The sequence below is a fragment of the Acomys russatus genome, chromosome 31 (assembly GCF_903995435.1).
Source record: "Acomys russatus chromosome 31, mAcoRus1.1, whole genome shotgun sequence".
Taxonomy (NCBI): Eukaryota; Metazoa; Chordata; class Mammalia; order Rodentia; family Muridae; genus Acomys; species Acomys russatus.
In genome coordinates, this window is record NC_067167.1 from 12,036,017 (window position 1) to 12,059,665 (window position 23,649).

The 23,649-nt window shown below is 42.7% G+C and overlaps 1 protein-coding gene across 1 annotated transcript in view; it reads right to left on the bottom strand.

Moving 5' to 3' along the window:
• Utp20 (UTP20 small subunit processome component) overlaps positions 1-23,649 on the bottom strand; it is a 132,743-nt gene that overhangs the window by 99,879 nt on the left and 9,215 nt on the right. The window contains exons 3-4 of the mRNA XM_051172760.1: positions 20,519-20,592; positions 18,932-19,012 (exon numbers count right to left, since the gene is read on the bottom strand). Of these exons, the coding sequence (XP_051028717.1) occupies positions 18,932-19,012; positions 20,519-20,592 (155 nt within the window). The remainder of the gene's footprint in view (positions 1-18,931; positions 19,013-20,518; positions 20,593-23,649) is intronic.

Genomic DNA, 23,649 nt, shown 5'->3' on the forward strand with positions numbered 1-23,649 from the left:
GACTCTCTAGCATGGGCTCTCATGTAGTGTGATGGAGGGAGGAGCTTTTAGCATCCTGTGGTTGTCAGCTGTTATCGGCATTTCTTGTAGCTGTGCCTCTTCAGTTTATGACTATGTCTTTACCTGGGATTTTCCTCCGTGTGTTTATCTGCCCTGAGTTTCTCTGTCCAAATTTCTCATTTTTTCTTTTTCTTTCTCTTTTTATTTTTCCCTCCCTCCCTCTCTCTCTCTCTCTCTCTCTCTCTCTCTCTCTCTCTCTCTTTCTTTCTTTCTTTCTTTTTGAGACAGGGTTTATCTGTGTAGTTTTGGCTGTCCTGGACTCACTTTGTAGACCAGGCTGGCCTCAAACTCCCAGAGGTAGATCCACCTGCCTCTGCCTCCCCAGGGCTGGAATTACAAACATGTGCCACCATGCCTGGCTTCTTTTCATGTTCCAGAGGCAGGGACTCAAAGACCATGGCAGCAGAGGAACTGGTGCGTGGTTAACAAGACCCTCATATCACAGAAGGAGAGAGGGAAGGACACCAGGGTCTATCCAGTTCCTTTCGGCCTGTTTATAACACTTTAATCCTCCCCCGACCCCCCCCCCCCCAACAGGCCTTTCAGAGCCCAATGCCCTCCTAAAAGCTTGGCCTTTTCACACAATTGCATTGGGAGTTAAGTCATATCCAACTTCGAGTGGAGTCACAACCACAGCTATCTAGGGCTTAGGACCTGATCACATGTTTTATGGGATACAAGTCAACCCGTAACAGATGCACAGAGAATTCATTTAGTGCTTAGTACACAAAGTTCTAACACTTAAAACCTAACTGGTGGAGACCTGCTTCAGTTTCTATTCTCCGGAGTCAGCAGCCTAACTTTCCAATACTACATTTTGTTAAAAAAAAATCTGCGAGTGCTTTAGTAACGTAAGTGTTTCAAATTTGCATCAGTCTATACTACCTGCACTGGGCCTGTTTTATCCAGTTATGACACCTGTTACCCATAGGACTTTTGGTTTATGGAGCTTAATCTGGAGTTAGAAGGAATGAATAAGGATGGGGCAGCCAGAAACTCCACTAAAGATATATATGAAGAAAATAGAGAAAGACTTGAAATCAATTACGATGCCAAAAGAAGTATATGGTATCTGTAAATGATTATAGTTTTATCACCCAGACAACCTGATGAAGCCTGCCACTGAGCTAGGAATATAGGAGGAAGTTGTGGGTGAAAGTTGTGTCTTAGTGCTTAGTATATCGAGTTTGATACGTCCTTTAGAATTCTGAACAGCTGTTCCTTAGGAAAGAGGCACTGGCTGAACCTGTGAAGTCAAGAGGTATAGAGTCAGTTGCTGAGACATACACGTGGTTCCACATGTGTGAACATGGGAGCCAGGGCTCAATGGTGAGCATCTTCCTCAGTCATTCTCCATTTAGCTAGACTGTTTGTCCATCAAGCTCTAGGACCCTCCTGTTCTGTTGCCCCTTTTCCCAGCGCTTGGATTACAGGCTCATACAGCTGTCTTATATGGGTGCCTGGGATCGAACTCAGGCCCTTACACTTGAGCAGCAAGCATTTTACCAGGTGCGCTATCGCCCCAGCCCCAGAAACTATTATCTTTCCTAGAATAGCAGAGAGAGAACAGTTGCTAACAATACTTATGGCTTCCAGTGATGATTGACTTTAAACTGATTTAAAAAAAAAAAATGGAAGCAGGGGTAACTGTTAACGTCATTTGGACAAAGTTGTAATAACAAACGCTGCCCTCAGAGACACGGAGTTGGACACAAGTCAAGAGCAGAGATTAAAGCCAACGCCAAGATGAGAAAGGCAAAAGCAGGAAGATGTTGACGGTGAGTTGGTCATTTATTTTTCCCAGCGATCATTTGTTAGGCGTCCCTCATACATTAACCTGGAACTCATGAACTGGTTGAATTGTAAATCAGTTTATGTGGAATTAAGACCTTATGCAAACACCATAACCTGAGACTAACAGGATAAGGCTCAGAGTTCAGGTGTATATTTCACTTCCCTTAAAGTCCCAAGAGAGCAGCGAGAGGGAAACTGGCTTTCTCGGGACTTAGAAATCAATGTCTTACGGATTCAAATAGGGGAGCTAATGTCTCTAGTAGGTTAACGGCTTTGTGGGTGTGGTGGGGTTTGCTATCACGGGCAATTTAGTGTGCATGTGTGAATTAGGAGTAGATAGGCAGGGGAGGCATATTGGTTACTTTTCTCATTGCTGTGACAAGCTACTTGACTGCTTGAGGGATGGTGGCTTTGTTTTGGCTCGGGGTTGCGGCATACAGCCCCCACTGTTGAGGATGGCGTGCTGGAATGAGCACAGACTGTCGGTGTCAATGAATCTGCAGTCAGGAAGCAGAGAGAGAGATGAGTACTAGACAGACTTCTGGGTGCACAGTTCAGGATGCTAAGACCATGGGATGGTGTCACCCGCATTACGGCCGGGTCTTCTCTCTACTATCAGCTAACCCTCACACCCACATCCAGAGACTTTCTCTCTTCTGGCAATTGTAGATCCTGTTGAACTGGCCATCGATTTTTAGCCGTCACAGAAGGAGATGCCTACAGTGCAGATTCTCTGGCCCCTTGGCATTCTGATTCGTCACCTATGCAATAGTGGAGTCCAGCAATCCACCTTTTCCTCAATACACATCTAGGCCATTCTTATGTATTTATCATATAGAGTACATTTCAGGAATGGACAAACAGGACAGAAAACCACCCCCCCAGGGAGTATTGGATCACATAATCCTTTAAGTAGTATCAGGTTCCTCACGGCGGATTGACAAGAATCTTTGTTGGGACAGAGGTCTTTGCTTGTGAGTCATTACTGTACTGTTTTCATGGATTTTTAAAAAATAGAAATAGTTGCTAATATAATGGTGTGTATTTGCAAACCATTATTACTCGCTTTCTGCTGTGAAGTTTCACATCCAAATTCAAATGAAATGGACTGTCTATTGCTTTTCGCTCTGTGGTCTTAACTAGATAGGAAAGGGCTCGCTGTTTCTAACTGTACTAAGTTTACAGAATGAAGGTATATATGCACATGTTTATGTATCTGTGAGAAGGGGACAGTTAAGTGGCGATTTTCCCACCATTCTTGGGTGGGAGGCACCGTTACTCAAAGGTTAGGAACGCTGACCCTCTAGCAAGACTGGCTGGACTTGATTAAGCCATATCAGGTGATCAGTGGGTAATGTTATACATATTAGTGAGCTATCCAAGTCTCTATTTTCCCACCTGTCCAAAGGGAGTAATTTGTTCCTGAATAGATGTATCTACCTTATATAGTATAAGATTAAATCATTATTTTTCTTTCAATTTAAAAAAATTAAATACAGTTACATAATTTCACCTCCCTCTCTTTCCATGTTTCTCCTATTTCTTTGTAAGTTCATGGCCTCTTTTTCCTTAATTATCATAGTTACACATGTGTATAAATGTGTAAATATATATGCAACCCGATTAGTTCATTTAGTGTTGCCTGTCTATATGTTTTCAGAACTGGCTGCTTGGGGCTGGAAAGCCGGTTAGGGCACTCATGCCAGGGGAAGGCTAATTCTCTCTTTCTCAGCACTCATCAGCTGCTTCTAGCTCTTCATCTAGGGATAGGACCCCATGACGTTTCCTCCTTCTATTTTTAACATGTCTATCAGTGTTGTCATTGTTCAAGTCTTATTTAGGCAGCCATTTTATTGAAGTTTCGTGGGTGCAGCTCTCTTGTCACTTCTAGGAGACACACTCTTGCTGCAGGCGTTGTGTTCCTCTGGGTCTTATAATCTTTTCAACCCTTCATCCATAATCCCTGAACCTCAGGTATGGGAATTATATCATACACATATCTGTTGGGTCTGGACATGCAACCGTCAGTTGTCCTCTGTATTTCGACCAGTTATGGCTTTCTGTAATGGTGTCCCACTGAAAGGAGAAGCTTCTTTGATGAGGGACGGGAGCTGCACTGATCTGTGGGTTTAAGAATAAGCTTGTAGAATGAGCTAGGACTTAACCCTGTTTTAATGAAGTGGCTAGACTAGGTTCTTCGCTAAGTCCGTTGACCACACTAGCCCTGAGCAGTTGGCTCTGTTTCCAGTACCGGGCACAACTTCCATCCTGTTGATCAGGCCTTAAGTCAAATTAGACAACTGTTGGTTACCACCAAGATAAGGGTGTGGCTATTGCTTCTCTGGGGATCTCTACCATTATAGTCAGGTGCTGGGCTTAAAGGTGTGCACTATACAACTGGCTATATATATATATATTTTTTAAAGCTCTTAGTACAGTGCCTCATACACAATAGGAACACTGTTGCAGTTCTATCTGAATCTAATCAAGCATGGTGATTTCATGAGTGACTATTTCAGTTCCTTTGTTACCCAGCAACAGAGAATACCCTGAGCATCTAAATGTGTCATCCAGTGTGTAGGCTTTGAGAGACTATATGTTTCCAGTGTAGTTTTCCTTAAAAGAAGAAACATTTCATGTCTTTTGCAGGGACTGTCATGACTAGGGCTTTGGGTCCTTTTATCTAGAGGAGAGGAAGGACCATGCTCTGTGGCTTATGTGCAAAGAGCTCCATCACTTAGCAAGAATCAATAAGCAAAGTATAAGATTCCTCTATGCCAGCTCTTCCTGAACATGAGTGTGTGTCAGCCTGCAGAGGTCAGAGCTTCCCACAGTGCTTACGAATGGGAACAATAGGGCAAGACCTTGTGTGGGAACATGTAGTTCCTGAAAGTTGCCCACATGGGGTTACTCTACCCTAGTCTGCATTTCTCTCACCTATTCTAAAGCTAAGGTTATATAATTATTTACTTGGGAAATTCTGACTCATTTCCAGGTTTAAATCTTCTTGTACATACTAAGAGATGTTCATTTCTTGAAGGGCCAAAGGTTGTGCTCAATTCACACACACACACACACACACACACACACACACACACACACACACACACAATATGTAGGGCTGAGGATGAGAACGTGGAAGGGGGAACAGGGTATAAGAGACTGAGAGCTGCTGAGAACTAACTATATGCCAAATGTTTATATATGTTGTCTTTGGGGTAACCTAAAGTTAGACCAATTCCAAAGCCATGGTTTGTTGAAGAATTATTATTATTTAATACTGATTTATAATTTTGGTATAATCAGCAGTTACTCCTTAACCAGGTATATACCCAAATAACCACACAGAGAGGCTAGGATACATTAATTAGCCTAGATAGAGCACAACGCTGAGCAATAATTACTCCATCCTAAACCTGCATGCTAGCATAGCTTCTTCCCATAAGTATAATTTCCCACATTATACTTATTTTTTACTCATCTCCTATGTTTGGTCTATTTATTTATTTATTTTTTGATGCTTCTTGGTCCCCTCCACATGCATCCTTTTATTCCTTCTTGCTCTTTCTCCTCCCTTCACTGGACCAGGATCCCCCCCTAACCCCCATTCTCTGTCTTGCTCAGTATTGGCTAGTTGGCTTTTATTAGCAATATAGAGAACAAATGGTGACATGTTTACCAAACTTGAGGCAGGAGATACTTAGCACAAACACCACAATGTAATGTCTGACTGAAACCACATGGTGGGGTAGAGAAATCAGCATTTGAATGAACAACAGTGAACCATACATAGTCCACAAGAACATTATGTCAACAATGGTTTCACTTATCTCTGTGTCCATCACAGGGACTAGCACATTGCTTCAAACATAGAAAGCTCTCCATGTTATTGAATCACATATATTTATGTATACATACTATATGTCCACATGATCTATCTCCTTTGTTTATCTAATATTAACCAAAGTTCATACCACTGAAAACGGTTGATTTAAGCCGAAGAGGATAAAAAAGTTGTGATTGAGGAGGATTCTCCAGAAACCATCTCCTCACAGATGGAGATTTGAATATAAGCTGATATACCTTTGTAAGACTATCAGGTTTGGTTGTCTAGTACTAAGACACTTTGAAGAAGTCAAGAAAGAATCTGGGCATGATGGCACAACTAACCAGCCAAGTTGTAAACAGCACGACACAACATGACACCATACAGCATAGTAAAAGCAGAAAGCAAACCAACAAATGAATAACCAAACCTAAGCAACATCATCAGCAACATAAGCACAGAAAGTAGCAGGAAAGAACTGCCCACATCACTCCTCCCCTAATTTGTAACCCCATCCACCTGGCAGCAGTAGAAAGAATTTAAGTCCAGGCCTTAGACTTGAAACCCAGCATCTGTCCCACTTCAATGAAATCAGCGCCAAACCAAATTCCACGACCCCACCTCCAGGTCACTGCCCACGGTGTGAACCACTGAAATGTGTTAACTAAGCAGCCAAATGACTGCCTCTGCCACTCCTTGAAGCAGTGGGGCAGGAATATTGCCTACTTTCTCAGGAACAAGGTACAGAAGGAAACAGGGGACTTTGCCTTGGAGCTCTGAGTTAGGACTGCTGTGGTGAAACTCCAAAGCCAGGAAGAAAATAAAGGCCTCTTTACTCAGCTGGAATTCTTAACAAGGTCCTCCAGACAATCCTCACAGCAAATGGAGGCCAGTGCCCCAGTGAGGGTAAGCTCAAGTGTTCTTTTCTTTAATTTTTTTCTTCTTTTATGTGTATGACTATTTTGTCTGAATGTGTATTTGTACACCGTGCTCATGCAGTGTCCACAGAGGTCAGAAGAGGGCATCAGATGATGGTTTAGAGCCATCATGTGGGTGCTGGGCATTGACCTGGCTCCTTTGGGAACCTGAGTCATCTGGCCTTCCCCTAGACTCAAGTCCTCACTTGCATAATTGCTAGTCTTAGAGACGAACTGTGGGTCTGCCTCTCTTGCCCACCGATAGCCTCCAGATTACACAGGTCCATTGCAGTCACTGAGCTACTCAGAAGCTGCCCTGCTTAGCTTCAGAGTTGGGGTTCAGTAATGTATCCTCTACTCCTCTAATCTTGGGCAGTACAGCTATCCCCAAGTTAGGACTTGCACTTAGAACTTTACACCTGCCTCGGCGTGAGGCAGAAAGAAGAACCCTGTGTTTCAGTGAGATGTACTCAGGCATTTTCCCTGGAGCATATGTTGTCTGTTTACAACTCAGACTGTGCAGTCCCTAGTGGCTGTGAGACCTGGGTGTGGCCTAGTGTATTACCACCCCTGGTGGCTAAAAAGATTACACAGGCCTTCGCTAACAGTATGTGCATGAGGTCCTCCTCTGGTTGCTGTGATGGAAGACCTATCAGGAAGCACATTAAGGGCAGGAAGGCCATCTGGCTTACAGTTTGAGAGAGCACGGTTCATCATGACAGAGACAGCTTGGTGGTGAGACCACAAGGCTGCTCGCTCACTTCTGGGCAGATCAGGTAGTGAAGAGACGTAGGCTGGCACTAACCTGGCATTTTTCACCTCTACTTTTTATTCCGTTCAAGCAACGCGCTCAGGCATGGCTTTTTTCTTCAGTTAATCTTCTCTGTAAATACCCTCACAAACAGATCCAGAGGTGTGTCTCCTTGTTGATTCTAATCCAGTCAGGTTTTGGTAATGGAGAGTGACCTTCACATGTCTTGGTTTGTTTGTTTTTTGTTTTGTTTTGTTTTTTGGTTTTTCGAAACAGGGTTTCTCTGTGTAGCCTTGGCTGTCCTGGACTCACTTTGTAGACAAAGCTGGCCTCGAACTCACAGCGATCTGCCTGCCTCCGCCTCCTGAGTGCTGGGATTAAAGGCGTGCACCACCACGCCCGGCGACCTTCACATGTCTTGAACCTTGCTCAGCATAATGTGGAACAAGACTTCATTCACTAGTCATAGAACTGGGTTGTAGTAACAAGACCATGTCTTGAAACTCAGAGGCAAGCTGGTGAAACCCAGCAGTAAGAAGTGCCTAATGGCCTCCGTAGGCCTCCTTCCCTTCTTTGGATCTAATTCCTTATAATAAATGACCAGATATAGTTGAACCTATTAACAGATGGAGGAGAGCTTTACTCTGGTGTGTGCTTTCAAAAGGTTCCATTGTACAGTGGCAGGGAAGCTATGAGGAGAGACGTGGTGCATGAGCATGCGGCAGAGGCTAACCTTCAAAATCACCTTCAAACCCCTAGCGCATAATTCTTCTAGGTGGGCCTCACATCACGACAGCCTCCCAGTGTCCCAAATAATGCCACCATTTAGAGTTTAAGCATTCAAAACAGGACCCTCCGAATGGTACTTTAAATTCAATCCATGACCTTCTGCCTTCACACCCCAAAGGCTCACAGCCATCTCAGAATGAAAAATGAATTAGTCCAACTTCAAGAAATCCTCAAAGTCAGTTTTAGCCAGTTTTGTTTAAAAGTCCAAATTTCAAAGTCTCTTCTGAGTTTTGAGGCAAATTCTTAATCATGACACTTGTAAAACAAGAAAGAGAGCTATGCATTTTCAAAAACACAACAGTGTGCAGTAAATATTCCCATCCCAAAAGAGATAAAAAAAAAAGGGGGGGGCGGGTATAGAGAGGAAGAATGGACTGAAAGAAAGCCTGAACAACCCAGCAGGAAAAATCCAATACTACAGCTATGTATGGGCTTTTCATCAGCGGCCTGTGATGGGATGGTGTGAGTACCGATAAGCCTGGACAGCCCTAGTCATTTGCAGCCCATGGGTTCTATCTCTTAGGCTGGCTCCACTCAGTATCGATGGCTTTCCTCAATGAACCTCACATGCCCTCGGTGTCTCTGACATTCTAAATGTTTTCACTGTGCCTCGGGGCTTTACTCTCACAGCCTCATGCATAGCCCTCGTAAGGGTTATGAGAACCCAACCCTACTATAAACCCTGACCTCACGGTCTCTCCTCCGAAATATTGGACATGTTCACAATCCTGGAATCGTTGCATTTTACCTGCCATCAAAACCAGCACCACACAGACAATATCCAGGTGAAGTGGTTGCGGGGCCTCTTCAAACACAACCGCAAAATCTCAGTGCGGGAGCAAATAAGCTAGGGAAAACATTCCCCTACATGATCCTCTTTCTGTGGGCCTTCCCTGGAAACACTAATTTCTTTTCAAAGCTATGTCTTTCAGACAAGTTTTCAATTTTATACCCTGGAGCCTTTGGTGGGCGGAGTCTCATCAACTGAGAGTCTCTCGTAGCACGTTCTCGAACAACTTGGTAAAAACAGCTTGGCTGCTACTAGTGTTTAATAATGTTATTTATTCACTGACATTTTCATACATGTCTATGATGTATTTTTAACATCTCACACCCAAATACCTCCCCCAGCTCCCTCTGAGGCCACTGCCAACCTGTCTTCCTCCCAACTTTATACCTTCCTTTATCCTCCTCCTCCTGGTCTTTTTACCCTTCTTATGCAGAGTCTAACTGGAGTTGACCACATACAAATGGACATGGGACCACCTACTGGGGTAGGAGAAGCCTACCAATGGTCACACCCCCAAAGGGGAGTGATTCACCCTTCCTTGGCACCCACTAAGTGCCAATAGCTCCTCCCCTCCAGTGTGACTTCATGAACCTTTTTTTTTAAACAAATGAGATTATTATCTTTAGCAATTAAAATAATTTTTTCAACAGACTCCAATGTGTTCTTTTTCCAACAAAACTGTGTATTTTTCACATCTATCTACCTGTTCTTGCTTTTTACTCAAGACTATTTAAGAAGTACTTATTTATTGGTGTATATATATATATATATATAGCCTGTGAACACATGTGTATTTGAAGGTGTGTACATACAATAGCATGCATGTGTAGGTCAGAGGGCAACTCTGGGGAGTGAACTCTTTCTTTCCACCTTGTGGGATGTAGGGACTGAGTTGAAGTCATCGGGCCTTCACCCAAACATCTCTACCTACTGAACCACCCCACCAGTCTTGCTTCAGATTCCTATTGTAAATATGGATGAAAGCGGCCAGCAATAACCACGCACAACTCGAATACTATCCTTTCTTTCAATTTACTCTACCACATTAAGAAGCCTACTTATTTTTGGATTCACATTCCTTGAAATTTCAGGGCACAGAGAAAACACATACAAATGCTTTGCCAGAACGTAATAGGAACGGCCTCTGGTCTAACTCCCATTAGCGTTCTCATTCCCATATAAACCTCGTGACCCTAGCCTTCGCGGTCTGAATCTCCAGCTGATCTTGCTTCTAGCATCCTACGGCTTCTCCAACTTGTATCTCTAAATTCTTAAGAATCCATCCCACAGACCAGTTACCAACGCTTACCACCCACGTGGTTGCATCTGGTCACAGCAGTGATCCCATTACTCTGCTATTTATCTTCTATAGTAGTTACTGTTGTCTTACAGCTCACAGTACACAGTATGGTCTCAGAAAGAGCTCACTCACTTGGGGAGGAAACAGTCATTTTGGTTATATCAGAGGGTTTCAGTATATCATGGCAGGTAAGGCGTGGCTTGGAAGAAGTTCCGTTTCTGGTGGGAGGGGCATGTGACAGACACCAGACACATCATAACAGACCAAGTAATGGAATGAGGCAGGAACCAGGGGCTAAGGGCACATCCAAAAGAATTTCCTTAGGGACCTACTTGTGCCAGGAGCTGCACTTCCTAAAGGTTTCACAACTATGCAAATTAGCACCACCAGATCGGGAGCAAATATTCGAAGACCGATCTTGTGGGTCACATTCAGATTCAAACCATCTATGTCCCCTGGTCTCAGTGATATATCTTCAGCTCTGTGGTACTTTGAAAAATGTCTCACTTCATTTTGTAGAGTTATTTTAATTTCCTTCTTAAATAATGTCATTTCCACACCTTAAGTCTCATTTGTATACACACTCCCTATATACTCTCAGACCTAAGGACTCATAGCTCATGAACAGAAGAATATAGAAGTGCTCATGTGGAGAAGCTAAAGAGGACTTTGAGAAGCAGAAGTTAGGTATGGGGACACCTAGAAAAGCCACCTCCAGCTTTTCTAGGAACCCCAGGGACACTGGTAGCTGTCTCCCACGTTAGGAGATACTTTAGTTAGTTTTCACTAACTACTGGTCATAGGGTGTGGTTGTTGTTCTTGTTGTTTTTCTTTTTGCACATTTGGATTTCCTGACCAAATGTAATTCTACCCCTCCCCTCTGAGAACTTCATTCTCAGGGTGTCTCTCTAGCCTGTTATCTTAGCAACAACCTCCAAGGATTGTATCCTTTGTAATAGTTCCAGGAAAAAAGGCCCCTAACTGATGTTCACTGCTCCAGTCTGGGGATTGTGTTCATCCACAAGCCGATTGCCCTGGCTCTTGACTGCTTAACGCTGAGTGATTATCCACCTTTAGAGTCTTATGGTCAAACTACCTGGTTGCATGAACTAACTGGGGGAGTAGATACCTAAGAAAATGGAAGTGCTCTTACTAAGAGTGGGGAAGCCGGGCTGGACAATCAAAAGTGGAGGTGTCCACTATAGGTACCCCTCAAGTGACCCCACTCTTACAGTTTAAAAAAAAAAAAAATCTTTATAACTCTACTGAGTTCTGGGTAGATCCAAGTGTAGAACTCACATAGATTAGGATGGGAATGGAGACCCTGGGTTGGTGCAGTTGCCTGATCTTTCTCCCTACCTCAGCTCTCAATATTTCCTCAGCTTCCTATCCCCTGGGCTTTCATCTAGTGCAGTGGCTTTCAGCCTCACGAATGCTGTGGTCCCTTAATACAGCTCTTCATATTGTGACGATCCCCCCCCACCACTATAAAACTATTTATGTTGCTGTTTCATAACTGTAATTCGGCTACTGTTATGGATCATAATCCCCTTTGGGGGGGGTGCAGCCCACAGGTTGAGAACCGCTGATCTAACAGAAGGAGTAGGGGTCAAAGACTCTCATGGGCCCTCAGAGGTCCTGCATCGTTAACGGTTCCGCACGTAGTATCTCATGCCAAGGTCTACATGGCACGAGGAATCAAGAAAATCACTGACTCGGACTTTCCCAAACACAAATATGCAGTCCGAGACAGAGGAAACTGCTGCTAGCCGTATCTCCAGAATTATTTATATATATTTTCATAGATCGTGTGTGCCTTTGATTACAGCCATAGCATCATTTGGTGAATTCTTTTTTTTTTTTTAAAGATTTATTTATTGTATATGAGTGCTTTATCTGCAGAAGAGGGCATCAGATCACATTATAGATGGGTTTTTTTGAGGCACCATGTGGTTGCTGGGAATTGAGCTCAGGGCCTCTAGAAGAGCAGGCGGCACTCTTGACCACTGAGCCATGTCTCCAGCATTTGGTGAATACTTACAAATGAGCTTTGGAACACTATCTTTTGATAGCCAGAAATACTATGATTTGTGGAATGTGTTTCAGAATTAAGCTGTCTGGACATACTGTCAAACATGGTTTTGGGTCCTTATTCCTGTATTCGACTGATGTGAATTCTTTTTATCTAAAGTACTTGATATAGGAGAATTTCTTCCTTAAAGTAGCCTCAAAAAGTTGATTTTGAAAGATATTTATAAACTAAAAGGAAATAGTGTATAATATATGATGTATATACAATTCATATCAACATGTATAACTTTATGTTTTTACATACATTTCTATAGCCAGACATGAAATCATGTTATAAACAAAATTATATATGTGATTTTCTGTCTTTTCAAGTTTTTAATTTGGGGCCTAAGTACTTGTGATCTCAAGGGGATTTGTCTTGTCTTTTCCAATGCATGTCCAAGAACGATGGCTAAGGTGAAGACAATTTACTTCTGTTTTAATAACAGCTCCTTTCCCCCTGCCTGCTCAATTTGTATAGTTCGATGAAGCAAGGCAGCCATGTTAGACCTATACGGTCAACAAATGATAGTGCCCACTCATCAACCGGGAGCTGAGCGTATGAGCTCAGATGCAGGATGTCCACATCAGGTCTTCACATATGACCTTATCCCTGGTCAACATCTGACTGTGTCTGATGAGAGCCCCTGAGGCAAAGGCCCATTCTAAAATATACTTCAATTCTTGTCTCACAGAAACTCAGGTAATAAACGTGTTGTTTTCAATGATGGCCTCTGTGGTCATTCATGACATGGTGATAGATTAAGTCCTGTGTGGAGAAGGTTTTCATTCACTACCCAGCCCAACTCCACTGCCGAATAGTGATATGGCTTGGATGTGTCCCTCGTGTTCGTGTGACGGAGGACGGAGCCCCAGTGTGCTGTTGTGGGCTGTGTGACAGAATGAGACGTGACTGGACTGTGAGAGCAGAGCTCTCTCTCTGGCATGGGTTAGTTACAGAACAACTCTGTCCCATGTACTTTGTCTCTTCTGCATTCATTTGCATGCTTTGCTGATGTTTTTTCCATGACACAACACAGCACAAAAGTCCTCATCAGGTATTGCCACCGTTCCCTGGAGTTCTCGGCCTCCAGAATTGTGAGCCAAGTAAACTCTGCTCTTTATAAATCACTCAAGACATGATATTCTGCTATAACAACAGACAATGGATGAAGACAATTCATATGGGCTTCCTTACAGGACAATGCTCAACTGGGCTAAGTAAATGCATACGTTATTGGGCCCAGTTGCTGTGTCCAGATGCATGAGGTTCCCAGCGTGTTTGGCTTGTCTTGTATGCCTAGTGGGGAAGAGAGAGAGAGTGTTGGAAGTCTGTGCAATTGATAGGTACCCAAACAAAATATTGGGATTGTATTTCTTTTGTTTTGTTTTTGTTGTTGTTGTTTTGCTTTTTGTTTTTTGAGATTTCTCTATGTAGCCTTGTATGTCCTAGACTTACTTTGTAGACCAGGCTGGCCTTGGACTCACAGTGATCCCTCTGCCTCTGCCTCCCGAGTGCTGGGATTAAAGGCCTGCTAGAAGAACAAAGAGGTATATAGGGCAGGCAAAACCACAATTGTCTGTTATAGTACATTTCCTTCAGCATCCTGGGGAAATACTGCTTCCATTCATACACAGAGTACTTTGCGAGGGAAAATTTGATAACTATTGGATAATAGATCTTTTAATAATTCTAATATTGAAGTGAATATTGTACTATAATATGCATTATAATTTGCACATAAGAGCGCACGCGCGCGCGCACACACACACACACACACACACACACACACACACACACACACATACACACCTCTGGATTTTCATCAACTGATTGCAACTTGTAATGACGCATAAACATCACAATCACCACAGTAGCCAGCTGCGGGCTCCTTTTTGGTCGCTACCCACATCCCTCTACCCCTATCAAGTAGAGCCACCAACTTTCAAAAACATCAAGTCTTGTGCATTTTTTGTTTATTTGTATTTTGTTCTTTGTTTTACACAAAGGAAACAATATCATTTGTCTTCTTTTGTGTCTGGCTTATTTGCCCAAAGTTATATTTCTGAAGCTCAACCACACTGCTACGCTTTTATGCAAAATTCACTGTGTGGATGCGTCATTTGTTTATCAGTTCTGCTGGCGATGGGCACTGGGGAAAGTTCATGTGGGGACTGTTCTTGCTCTGACGAAAACTGCATGATGACATCAACTTAAGAGAGGAGGAGTTAGCTGGGTGCAGTGGTGCACACCTCTAATCCTAGCCCTTGAGAGGCAGAGGCAGGTGCATCAATGTGAGTTTGAGGCCAGCCTGGTCTACAAAGTGAGTCTAGGACAGCCAAGGCTACCCAGAGAAACACTGTCTTAAAAAAAACAAAAGAAAAAGAGAGAGAGGGAGAAAGGGAGAGAGGGAGGGAGGGAGGGAGAGAGAGAGAGAGAGAGAGAAATTTATTATGGCTCATAGTTTAAGGGGATAAACCCATCACAGCAGGAAAATGGATTAATTAAGATTGTCTAAAGGAACAGAACTGATGGTATATATTTTTAATTATTAAAATATATGTTTAAATTATCAATACACACATATATACACATAAATACATGGCATATACATATACATTATATATATATATGTCTGTACATACATGTATATATATAAAGGGTTTTTTTTAGAATGGCTTACAGACTGTGGACCAGGTATCCCAACAATGGCTGTCACTAATGGTAAGGCCAAAAACCCAGGAGCTGTTCCGTCTACAAGGCTGGATGTCTCAGCTCTCCCACCCTGATGCTTGATGTCTGAAGGATTCCTAAAGAGCAGGCGGTCATCATTCTAAGTCGGATTCAAAACAGTCCATTCTGATACTAGTGAAGGAATGCCTCAGCAACAGGAATAGATGAACTTACGAGAGACACTGAGGGCAAGTAGGCAAAAACCAAAACACTTCCATGTCCTTTAATGTGGGCTGCCGCTGGGAGGCGTGGCCCAAATTCAAGGTGGGTCTTCACCCTGTTTTAGTTGATTCTAGATGTGGTCAAGATTGACCACCAAGATTGGGCATCACAGAAGGCCTGGGTGATGGGAGCAGGAGTGGCTGGCCATACCGCTTCGGCGGCCAGGAAGCAGAGAGAGGGAAAGAGAGAGATGGATGCTGGTGTTCAGGTTGTTTCCTCAGGTCGTACCTTTTCATCTATCTGGGACCTCACTCAGTCTCAGGACTGTGCCTCTCACACTCATGGTGTGTCTTCTCATTTGGAACTTCTTGAAAATACACACCCAGATGTGCTTTCAAACCCAGTCAAGCTGACCATGAGTGTTGACCATTGCACGAGTAATTATTTAGAGCTCTACTTCAAACATCCTGGTGCTTGTTTTGTGGTGAACATTGCATGCGTCGCCGCTGTGCATATGCACTGGAGAAGATTTGCTGGGACTTAGGGATTGTATGTGTCAAGCTTTACCAGACACTGGATACCAAGAGATTGTCTTAATTTATATTTCCGTGGATAATGTAGTCTGGTTGCTGTGTGTTACTAACAAGACTTGGTGTTTTTCATCTTTCTCATTCTAGTGGTAAGTATTAGCCCACACTATACTTTCAACTTTCAATTCCCTGATGACAGAAAATGAATGCTTTTAAGTAAACTGATTATCCATTTGTGCTATTTTTGTTAATGTTAAGTCTTTTGGCTATTAGTCTATGAATAATCTTTTCTTATTGATCTGTAATATTTCTTTATATAGTATGGATATGGGTGAGTTGTCTACCATAATTATTATTTTAAAATTCTCTCATTTTTCCTTGCATAGATCAAATAATATTTTACAATTAGTTCTTTTATTTTTGAGATTATAATATAGTTGTATCGTTTCTTCCATCTTGTACCTCCCTCCAGACCCTCACATGCACCCTTTGTTGCTCTCTTTCAAACTCATGGCCTTTTTTTGTTCATTGAATGTTGTTGCATGCGTGTGTGTGTGTGTGTGTGTGTGTGTGTGCGCGCGCGCGCACGTGCATGTGTGTAAGTGCATATATATTCTTTTTTGTTAATTTAAAATAATTTTTACATATACATTTATATTATTACACCTACATAAAATAAACTACATACAGCAAGAAGACCCACTAAACATTCAGGAATTACAATCGTGTTACATTCATAGTGTGTGTATACACACACACACACACACACACACACATATTCATATGTATTCTTAATGTAACCTGCTCAGTCTGTAAAATGTTACTTAGATGCATGTTTTCAGGACTGACCATTTGGTATTGGATAATCAACTGGTGTGTTTTTCCCTGGGTAAAGACCATTTCTCCCACTCTACCACTCATTAGTAGCCCGTAGTTCTTTGTGTTGGGTCGAGGCCTCATGGTCTTTCTCCCATCTACTCTTGCATTGGGGAGATATTGTGGGTGTAGCTTCTGACGTTATTAGGAGACACAGTCTCACAGCAAACTCCCTGGTCCTCTGGCTCTAACAGTCTTCCATGGTGGTCCCTGAGCCCTAAGTGTGGGAATAGTTTTGTGGATGTATCCATTGGAATAGGCCAGCCCAACTCTGCATTTTGATTGGCTGTGATTTTCTGTAATGGCTTCTTTCTGTTGCAAAAAGAAGTTTCCTTACGGAGGGTATACGTTTTCTTATCTGTGGGTATTAGAGCAAATATTTAGAAAATAGTCAGGGAAGCTGGGTGTGGTGGCACAGACCTTTAATCCCAGCACTCTGGAGGCAGAGACAGGTGGATCTCTGTGAGTTGGAGGCCAGCCTGGTCTACAAAATGAATCCAGGACGGCCAAGGCTACACAGAGAAATCCTGTCTCAAAAAACAAACAAACAAACAAACAAACAAACAAAAAAGAATAGACCTCCACTTGGGATGCAGAGGTAGGTGGATGGCTGTGAGTTCAAGGCCAGCCTGGTCTCCAAAGTGAGTCCAGGACAGCCAACGCTACACAGAGAAACCCTGTCTCAGAAAACCAAGTAAAAAATAAATATGAAAAAAAGAAAGAAAGAAAATAGGCAGGGGTTGTGCTCATTTAGTAAAGTAGTGGTTTTAGGTTCCTCTTCAAGGTCCATGAATTCACCAGTCCTGGGTAGTCAGGTTCCCAGTACCAGGCATGGTTTCCATCTTGCTAACTAGGTCTCAGCACCAATGGCAGAGCTGTTGGTTACGGCCAAGGTGTGCATGCCACTGCTGCACCCTCAGCGTTATCGTGCCATGCTTATCTTGTTGCGGTTCATGGACAGCATAACTGGGTAGGGCTGTTGAGTGCTTCCCTTCTTCTCCACTTTTATAGTTCTCTCTCTCTCTCTCTCTCTGGCACTGGGGGTTTGAATCTAAGGCTTTATGCTAAGCCAGTGTTCCATTATTGAGCTAATATCCAGCAACCTTTGTCTTTCAGAGTAAGCTTCTCACAATAGCTTTTTAACATAATCTACTATGCTTTTTCTTTTGCGCTTACTTATTTGTATGTGTGTTGTATTCTGTTTATAAAAAACAGTTTCCAGGAGCTGGAGAGATGGCTCAGAGGTTAAGAGCACTGTTTGTCCTTCCAGAGGTCCTGAGTTCAATTCCCAGCAACCATATGGTGGCTCACAGCCATCTATAATGAGATCTGGTGCCCTCTTCTGGTGTGCCAACATGCATGTAGGCAGAGCACTGTATACATAATAAATAAATAAATCTTAAAAAAAAAAGTTTCCAACTGTGCAAACTTGATTCTAGTGATGCTTTATTATATATCAGTGTTATTTAAGGACCACATATTCAACTGACTTAGAAAATCGACATTTTCATAACTTTTGAAAGAGCCTTGGGTTTTTTTTTTTATTATTATTGTTGTTTGTTTTTGTTTTTTAATTTTAAGGTGAGACCACCTGCCAAGAAATGTACCTGGGAATGCCATGTCTCAGTAGAATAGTGTTTTTACCTTATTTACTTATTGAGACAGGCTTGTGCTGCATTGTCTTAACTGGCCTGGAATTCATAATGCCCCACCTGCTTTTGCCTTCCAAGTGCTAAGATTAAAGGAAAACATCATCATGCCTTATTCACCTTATTTATTTTTTTAGTCACCTTTAACTTGCAAGTTTGGAAGAAGCTTAGAATATTCTTTACCCAACACACACACACACACACACACACACAGAGAGAGAGAGAGAGAGAGAGAGAGAGAGAGAGAGAGAGAAGCATCTATTTTAGTACAATAGGCCTTTGTCTGATGTTTAAAGACAAGTCCCTTGTTCCTCCTGACCCACTACAGCTATATTTTCAGAAGTTGATTGAATCCTAGCATTCCGACATCATGGTGCCATTATGAAAACAACTGTGGCAGTAATACTAACAATGATTTGATAAAATGCCCACAACGCGCCAGCACTTTATGGAGCAGTGACTGCCAAACACTTCGGCAAATGCGAATGAAGGGAGAGGAGGCTATGGGGTTGAGGGGCACAAGAACGTGTCAGGCATGGGGATGACAGAGAAGAGGTAGGGGGAGAAGCAACAAAAAGAAAACCTAATATTGTGCATGCTAATTAAAATGTAAGTAAAAATCACCATAGAAAGATAAGTATAAAGCAGAATGCCATATCATATCAGAAGTACCAGGGACTCACCAAATCGTCTCATGGAGAACATTTCCACCAAGGGGTAAATTTGCTCGATTATCTCTGGAGAAGCATTTTTCTTGTGCTGTTCTACACCAAAGCAAAGAGGTTATAAGGTCAGTGAGGTTACAAAACCGATATAAGAACCTTGGTGGTTGCTGCCAATCCTTAATGCGACACTAACAGCTGATACTATTCACAGGCCTCTGGCCCCTTTCCTTACTTCCTGCTCAGAATCTAACTCCTGGGAGGCTACACACTTCCAAGGCCTGGTGTTGATTACAACTATTTGGAACATGTATGAAAATTATTTCTATGCCAATTAAAAAAAATTTTACAAAAACTCCTAGTAAATGTTCCAAGTGTTTCTGCCAGAGACACTTCACAGGTCTCATCAGAAAACCAGTCTGGGCTGGGCAACGGTGGCGCACGCCTTTAATCCCAGCACTCTCGAGGCAGAGGCAGGCGGATCAGTGTGAGTTCGAGGTCAGCCTGGTCTGCAAAGCGAGTCCAGGTCAGCCAGGGCTACACAGAGAAACCCTGTCTTGAAAAATCAAAAAAGAAGAAGAAGAAGAAGAAGAAGAAGAAGAAGAAGAAGAAGAAGAAGAAGAAGAAGAAGAAGAAGAAGAAAAGAAAACCAGTCTAAAGATGACTTTATCCTTTTAGCATCGGCCTTTACCTAGACAGACTATAAACAAGAAAGCCACAGCCGCCTTTCGAGGAAGGCTAGAGTCTGTTAAGGGGTTTGCACATGAGTATTCGGGCTTAGGGAGGCCAGGGTTTACAGCAACAGAACAGGACGCAGTTAAATTTGAACTTCAGTAAACAAGCAGGCTTTGCTGCAGATGTGCCCTGTATTTACACAAAATTCCCTATTAACCATTACGTGCAGTGGGGCTGCCAACCCCACGCAGCTGCTAAAAATTACTCTAAAAGTTTCTTCTTTCTGAAACTGTGTTGTCTTATGGCCACATAGTAGTAAATGGCCTCTAGTCAGGCGTGGTGGCGCATGCCTTTAATCCCAGCCCTCGGGAGGCAGAGGCAGGTGGATCTCTGAGTTTGAGGCCAGCCTGGACTACAAAGAGAATCCAGGACAGCCATGGCTACACAGAGAAACCCTGTTTCAAAAACAAACAGACAAACAAAACAAAATAATAACTGGTCTCTCAAGGCAACTACTTGGAAGAGGGCAGTCCTCATTACACACTTAGATGACTTTTCTTTTAAAATGTATCACCTCATTGTTAGACTTTGTAGCATTATAGCAAAGAAAAGCACACACAGAAGCATAAAACAGGCCTAAAAATCACCAGGCTTTATTACTTACCACATTTCAACCTTTGCCTTTTTAATCTCTGAATTATTGGCCATATTCTTTTTTTTTTTTTTTAACCTTTTCAGATTACAATTATATCATTTCCTTCTTTTCCTTTCCTACCTACAAAACCTCACCTGCTCTCTTTCAACTTCATGGCTTATTTTTTTCACTAATTATTGTTTTACATACACACACACGCACAAACACACTCTTAAATACACAAACACAACCTACTCAGGCTACAGAAGGATACTTATATGTATGTGTTCAGGGCTGACCATTTGGTGTTGGATAGCCAATAGGTGTGTTCTTTTCCTGGGGAACACTGTTTCTCAGGCTCTTGGCGTCCAACCTTTAAGTCAGCAAATGACCATTTCCTTGTAACCTTTGTAAGACCAACTGACTCTTACTCAACATGAGCCAGATCAACTAAGTACAAGGAACAGCAATAAAAGAAAATAGAGAATTGTGTTAGCGTAGCAACAAAGAGAAGGGAAGTTCCCCTGCAAGGCGGGCTCAGGCATTCCTGCTCTTAACTTTATTTCCTCCAGTTTCAGTGCTGGAGAGGCACGGGAGTTTCTGAAGGAGAGTCTTAGCTTCCTTGTGGCCTTGTTGCCATTATAAAACCCAAGCAGTAAATTTCTATCACCTCACGGGCGCCTCAGAGGGTTATAATAACATGTGCTCTGGTATGCATGCTTATATAAAGAACTTTCTAAAGTGAATCAGGGGCGTAGCTTGGATGGGACTCCCAATACTTCAAATCTAATGGTATTATGAGTTTGGTCTTAGGGGGAGTCTAGAACAGTGGTTCTCAACCTTCCTAATGCTGCCACCCTTTTAAGACTGTTCCTCATTGTCATGGTGACACTCCCTGCCCCTCCAACCTTAAAATTCTTTTGTTGCTACTTCGTAACTGTAATATTTCCACTGTTTTGAACAATACTGTAAATACCTGATCTGCAGGCTATCTGATATGCGGCCCCTGTGAAAGCATTGGAGGGCTCCCAGGTGAGTTGAGACCCACAGATTGAGAATGGCTGGTCTAGACACCATGTTCCTTCTTTCTGCCCATTGGTTCAACTCTTTTCCACCACAAGTGGACATCATTGCCTCTTGGATGGTTATAAAGTGCCTGAACTAGTTCCAGGGCTCCCGAAGTCGGTTTCAGAGAGATCTGCAGGGATCAAGTCTCAAGTGTGCAGGAACCCTTTTCCAATGTGAGAAGGAGCTAGGAGACTCACTTCCTTGATTCCTCTATGAAACGAAAGGGCTTGCAATGGCAAGTGCTAGCGAGACAACTGCCGGCCTGTGCTTGCAGGGTACTACGGGAGACAAACCAATCTGGCAGTGGAGTTAGCACAACGAGACGTAGCAAACTTTCCTAATGGCTCAGTTAAGCTTTACATTTCCTGGAAAAAGAGGAAGCTTTAAGTCTACAAGATTTTGGTTGGTTTACCATACCTCTTCTGCTCTAGTAACAAAATTCCCCTAAATACTGGAGTCTAGGGAGCAGCCAGGGCTCATCTGGGTGTGTTTCTTGTGTGTGTGTGTGCTGGTGAGGGTTTCTCCCGGAGTCGGCTCTCCTTTTGCCTCAAATGCTCATCAGCTGGGCTGGAGAGACGGCTCAGAGCACTGGTTGTTATTCCAAAGGTCCTGAGTTCAATCCCCAGCCACCCCAGCATGGTGGCTCATTAGCCATCAGAGTCCCCCCCGCGCCCCACCCCCACCTTGTCTGGCAGGCTGCCTAAAGAGAAGCAAGGAGTCCGGTGCTTTCCCTCGCACCGTTAGAAGGAAGGACATTCAGAGTGTGCCACCCTTCTCAGTGTGACGTTCCACGTATACTAGTTACAGAATTAATTGTCAGGACGAGTAGGGCCTGGAGTGGCCCCTTGCCAGACCCTTCAGAGATAGCTGCTCAAGAGTCATGCACAGCCCATCTTCCCTGATATGGTCTGACATCCTTAGTTGTGTTCTAGTCTCAAAAGCAGTGGCAGTATATCTTATATTAAACCCAAAATGCAGAAATTGATTTACAAAGAAAAATTTAAAAATAGGTACCCTGCTTTGAGATAGGCATCTTTGTGATGATGACTATTTAGATTATTAGGCTGCTTTCATTTATTATCTATCATCTGTCTATCTATCTATCTATCTATCTATCTATCTATCTATCTATCTATCATCTATTTTGTGTGTGTGTGTGCACATGTGCACATATCTTCTCCTTTCTTCATGTGGGCCCCAGGCATTGAACTCAGGGTTTTCAGGCTTTCTAACAAGTACCTCTTCCTGTCTTGCCGGCCCTTACAATACCTCTTTTACAGACATGTATTATAAACAGAAAGTTCTAGAGCACAGTATATATGCTAACCAGACCAAGCCAAAAAGAACAACTCTTTTTTTTACAAATGTTAAATCTCGCCTCTACAACTGGAATGGGAGGTGCTTGAACTCAGAGCTGGAGAAAGCGCTCAGCAGCTAAGAGTATTAGCTGCTCTTGCAGAGGACCCAACACCCACATAAAGTGGCTGACAACTGCTTTTAAGTCCAGGGGATCTGACACTAGCTTTTGGCCTTGTATATACTTGCATGCATGTGGTATACATACCTAACACACACACACACATACACATAAATAAATAAATAAATAAATAAATAAATAAATGAGCAAAATAAAAAACAAAAAACCTTGTGTGTGGCACATTTCCTTCTGTCTCAGCTCCTGACCCAGATCATATATGCTCTGTGTTGATGATGACATTTACAAATAATTTCCCCTGCTTATACAAAACATCAAGGATTACCCGTCACAGAAACCTCAGTTAAACTAAGAGCATATTTGTATTTTTTCCCTATTATGGTTAGACTGAGAATCTCTGCCTTGAATATTTTTTCCTTCCAGAAGGAAAAGGAAAACGCATCACAAATGTATTAGGATAATCATTAATCAAACAACAGCTAACTTTAATTGACTACTTACTAAATGCCAGGATGTAAGCATCTGGCATGTGTTAGCTCTTCTAATCCTCAAAAAGAACTCTTTCAGCCACAGTTATCTGAGTATTGCCCTAAGAAGCTTGTCTGGAGGGCTGAAGAGATAGTGAGTGATTGCTGCAGCCTGGCGCAGTGGCTCACGTCTATAATCTCAGCACTCGGGGAGGCAGAGGCAGGCATATCTACAGCCTGGTCTACAAAGAGTCCAGGACAGCCAAGGCTACACAGAGAAACCATGTTTCAAAAAAACAAAAACAAAAACAAAAAAAAACAAAAAACAAAAACAAAAAAAACCCTATTAAAAAAAAGTAATTGCTTTCTTTTGTTTTTTAAATTATTATATTATATGAGTTTATTAAATGAGCGTGGGGGAGAAGGAAAGGGGGGAGGGGTACCCGAGAGAGAGAGAGAG